Source organism: Antrostomus carolinensis, unplaced genomic scaffold, assembly GCF_000700745.2.
Source record: "Antrostomus carolinensis isolate BGI_N321 unplaced genomic scaffold, ASM70074v2 scaffold21930, whole genome shotgun sequence".
Lineage (NCBI taxonomy): Eukaryota > Metazoa > Chordata > Aves > Caprimulgiformes > Caprimulgidae > Antrostomus > Antrostomus carolinensis.
The window spans coordinates 887-5,595 of record NW_010290813.1 but is presented as its reverse complement, the minus strand read 5'-3'; the positions used below and the strand labels follow the sequence as shown (position 1 = coordinate 5,595).

At 47.1% G+C, this 4,709-nt stretch overlaps 1 protein-coding gene across 1 annotated transcript; it reads left to right on the top strand.

Annotated features, from left to right (window-relative positions):
• Positions 1–2,653: 2,653 nt before the first annotated feature.
• Positions 2,654–4,089, top strand: LOC104530122 (protein FAM234B-like; the record flags this gene model as incomplete). Its single annotated transcript, XM_010174620.2, has 2 exons — positions 2,654–3,046; positions 3,991–4,089. Coding segments are annotated over 2 exons (492 nt in total), but the record flags the coding sequence as incomplete, so codon positions are not given.
• Between the last annotated feature and the right edge of the window lie 620 nt (positions 4,090–4,709).

The window sequence follows — 4,709 nt, the reverse complement described above, 5'->3', positions numbered from 1 at the left end:
AGGAAAGGTGTTCCTGTTACGCATCATCTCTGGTGATTGACACAATTGTCGATGTTCCAAACATCTCATTCCCAACCAGTTCAAGGAGTGGGTGAGCCATAGTTTTGAGGTCCTTTCTGTCTCCTAGAGATCCAGAACAAAACTGTTCCAGATAAAGCTCATTCCTGTCAGTGCTTTTACTTGTCCTAAGGATGTACAGCATGTTCCAGTCTTCTGGGTTGACTGTCTGGAACTAAAATAATGAAACAAATTACAGTATTTCTGAAGTGTATCTATGCTGTTGAGTTGTTGTACTCAAAGCACACCGGTTTCAAAAACCAGGAGCAGTCTGTTTAACATTACTGTCCAACTTTTACTTCCTAGGCTAAATACCATTTACTCTTGGGCCAGCAGCATTTGCTTTTCATACTGCTCTGACCTGGCTTGAACTGGCACATCTGGATCTGTAGTGAGAAGCTCCAAATGCCCTGCCAGCGACTCCTCTCTGGAATTTCTTGTTTTTGCCAAGTACTTTTTCAGCAGCTTGTCAGCACAACCTACTGTATAGACATCTGGGAAATTCACACTGTGTTATCACTGCAGTCTCTGAGCAGAGAGCTGTGTGCCACTGAGGCTGGTGGCCTTCTGTGCTGCTCAGAGGACGGAGCCAAGACTATCGAGATTTCCTGAAAAGCCCACGCTCTGAACGCATGTTTAGGCAGATCTATATGAAACAATGCAGCATCTCACAGGGATGCACCAGACTGTTCCATAGGAATGTACCATCGTATAGCTGGGTGCTCTTGACTCTACAAGGAACAGCTTTTTGGAGTGTGTGTATGTGTGTGTGCCAAATCGTTTTGACACAAGTCTGTTGTAGAAGCCCCTAGTTCAAAAGGGAAGGGTCTGATTTGGATATGTGATCTTGTTGGATATCTTTATTTCCTTCTGTTCAGTGTGGGTGGGTTGTCCTGGCTGCTCCACTTAGTGTCGGACATTTGGCCTTTAGTGGGATTGACAGTTTTTCTTAAATCCTAAAATTGACACTGAATACCATTTATAAGTGGTACAGGAAAGGGAAGTGAAGGTCCTTTCATGGGGTGAGAAATGAGAAAGGAATGAGATCCATGTGCTGCAAAATAGATTCTAGATGATGCAAAATAGGTGTGTTGCACTAACTAGATACTACAGTACGTCTGTAACTGTGAGCTTGCCTTTAACTGGAAAACCAGAAATAAGTCATATTGTCTTATGCAGGAAGAATAATTGTGAAAGCTCTTAAATTTCCACTCTCTAAAGCCTTCTCTTCATCTTAGTGTCTGAGTGGTTACAGCTTCCGTATTTTTGTTTATTATATATGCCTTGCATGTGTCATTCCAAGCATCTTTGGGCACAAGTTTGCTGCTCTCTCGAGTCAGCTTTAGGCAAAGGGAAATGAGGCAGATATCTGGAATAGCAAAGTCTCACCTTGGAATAGGAAAGAGGGAGAAATAGATTGAGACCTTGCAGACATCGAAGCAGTGTCCATGGCTCCATGCCCAGCCTGGTGGCCCAGGGCAGCTCCCTGAGACGTGATCCTTCACTCATAGCTCAGGGCAGTGAGCCTGCATGATCTTGCCTGCCCCCATAAACAGATGGCCCTGGCCTTACACCAGTATGTGCAACCAGGCTCTGCACCTGCCCTCATCACACTCCCTGCGGCTGTCTAGGGCATGGGGGAGAAGTCATCCATGTGCCAGGCATCTGTCGGCGAGGTACCTAAAGTTAAGCTACTTTGTCATACCACTACCTGAAGGCATCAGTACTAAGTTATCTATCTCGGTAAGGCCAAGAACAAGCTGTTGGCTCTGGTGGGAGCAGGAACAGAGCAGGAGCACTGTAGTGTCCTACTGCAGGGGCTGGATCAGTCCTTCTCTCAGTGCTGAGCTACGCAGAGAAGGTGGTGTCTTAGAGGGGCAGCCCTGATCCCTTCAGGCACCAATGTGTTACTGGTCCAAAAGGGCAAAATCACTTTGCCCTTATCCTCAGGGAGTCACTGCCCATTTTTACCAGCACTGCAGAGAAACCATGCACAGTGCTCTGTCCCTTCTATCCCACAAAACAGGGCAGCAGGTGTGGCACATTTGAAGTCAGCAGTGCTGCTTGGACCAGGTAGGAGAAGCAGGGGAAAAATGAGTTGCAGAGGGAAGCACCCTCAGAGAACACAAACTACAAGGCACAAGGGGCTGTGTCAGGATTAGAGGTTGGCAAATGCTAAAGGAGTTCAGAGTCTGAGGTCAGGAGACTGCTGCGGTTTAGGTTCTTAGAGCATTAAGCGTTAGTTCCTGTCAGTATGTCTCATTACCAAACAGGAAAGTATCAGAATTAAATCAGCCATGAATTCCATATATATATACATATACATATGTGTGTGTGTGTATATGTATATAGATGTTATATATATAGATCTTTATCTTGGGGAAATATACTGCCAGCATCTTTTCTCCTGCATCTGCTACTCTGAAACATGGACAGACCCTGTCTTTCCTCTCACACTTCCCACTTGGATCCATGCAAAATGCAGACTGCGCTGTCCTCCCTTCTGTATCACCCTCCACTGCAGCCTTTTGTCCACTGAGATCCTGCAAAAGTGAGGGTCTCATGCTTTATTGTCTCTCTCCATCTCTTTCCTCAGGAAAAAAGAGCCCAGACCTTGGAGAATATGATCCCCTCACTCAGGCTGACAGTGATGAAAGTGAAGATGACCTGGTACTCAACATCCAGAAGAATGGGGGGGTCAAGAATGGGAAGAGCCCCCCCGAGGAGGTGCAGGACCCTGACTCCGATGTGGAGGTTGGGATGACAAAGCAGCACACGTCAGAGAGCGTGCCTGAGGGTTATCCTGCAGAGACGGCTGGGAGTTTGGAGCAGAAGGCTGCTCCCTCCCTCATGCCCTACCTGCGCACAGCAATCTTTTTGCTCACTGTGGTGATCTCGATGATTCTTGTGTTGGTGTGCGCATTTCTAATTCCCTGTCCCCCTAGAGACTCGCATAACACCTGGAACCGCAACCTAGGTCAGGGAGCAGGTGAGAAAGCCCCAGGAACAGAATCTGGCGTGGGGGAGGTGGCAGCTCCCAGGCTGGGCATCGGCGGGAGAGACCTATCTGGGAGAGCAAGCTCGGAGCAGAGGCCCCTCCTCACTGCTGCAGATGCTCCGAGGTAATAGACAGGCGGCTGTGTCCTGCTAACTCTTCAAGCTGAGGCCTGTAAAATCTGGCATCATTAGATAACAGTGACACAAAATCTTCTTTCTCTCAACACCGAAAAACATTTTGACTCTTCTCCCATCCTGCCTTTTTGTCCGGATGGTGTGCTCTGTTCCAGATGGAGATGGCCCAGCCCCCTTTAAAACGTAGCACCTCCCTCTCTACTCCCTGGGCTTCACCAGCGCCTCCACACTGAAGTGTGTGGGTGTGTTTGGGAGGAGAGGGATAGAAATCTCTGTGTCTCCTGACTGGCTCAAGTAACCTTATTTCTTTTGTCTTGCTTGAATCCATAAATCAACATTCGGGATCTTTTCCCATCCTATACAGGTCTCTGGTAACATTCCTAAAGTATCTTCAGTTCTGACTTCTGCAGTAGAGTGGTTTGTGAAATAATTTCTGCCAAGTCTAGGTATGTCTCTCCCTCCTTGCTTTCTGCTCCTGGCTTCCAAATCTAAGCCTTTCCTAAGATACGTGGCTCCTACATCACCTCAGAAAGTGAAGTGGGAAACAGAAATCTTCTTCTGTTAGCTCCTCCATTTTTTCCTTTCCTTTCTCTTTACCCAGATGCTACATTTGTGCCTTTCCATGCAATGAAAGATCTTGCTGTGGTGTGAGCTGCCTGGCATTGTTAGTTCCCTTGCAGATTCTGTGAGGCTTGGCTATCCATGAGTCTCTTTTCTGGGCCAGCTCTCCTCTCACACTGTGTAAAATGGGCTGGGTGGCCTTCTCGACAGCAGTTTGGTGATTCTCTGTGACTGTTGCAGGTGGTGTGTTATCCCCACTGGAGCTGTGTGATGTGAATGGCGATGGACTCCCTGACATCCTCATTGTCTTCACTGCCTTGATGAATGCTAGCGTCATGGGTAAGTTCCTTTCCATTCCTCTTTCCATACGTGCCAGTACGGAATGTCAGTTGTATGTTTGTCTTACACACAGGAAGAGTTCCTGCCACTGCAAATCCACTTTTTCAGAGTTCCTTAAAATGGCTAATGAACTGTGCCTATGCTTTGTCATGCTGCTCATAATTTTCATTGCAAGCCTGTGCTCCCATACCTGTTGGGTCAACGTCATCTATTTCCCCTCATCTCATCCTGGGGCAATTCTGTCTCTTTGTCCTGGATTTGTGTGCACTTGTTTTGGGGACAGAGATAAAGCAATCAGAAAGCACTGCTCTACAAATAGCAATTGGAAATAAGGTGGGTTTTATTCCCCCCTTGTTATCTCTCAGAGCTTTTCACAAAAGAGCTCAGTCTAACTACCTCCATTTTACAGGCACAGGGAAGGGAAGCAGCTTGAGAAAGGTCACAGATGAGATTCAGTGGTAAAGTCTGGACTTTTTCCTGATCTGTGGTCCAGTGTCCTGGTCATTACCAACGGTGGTTGGCGACAGGAACAGTCATGGCAGAGGTGACTTTTGGAGCGCTCTGGTTCTTCTGAACTAGCCAGTTGCTTGCTAAAAGGGAGCATTATGGATTTTTTTACA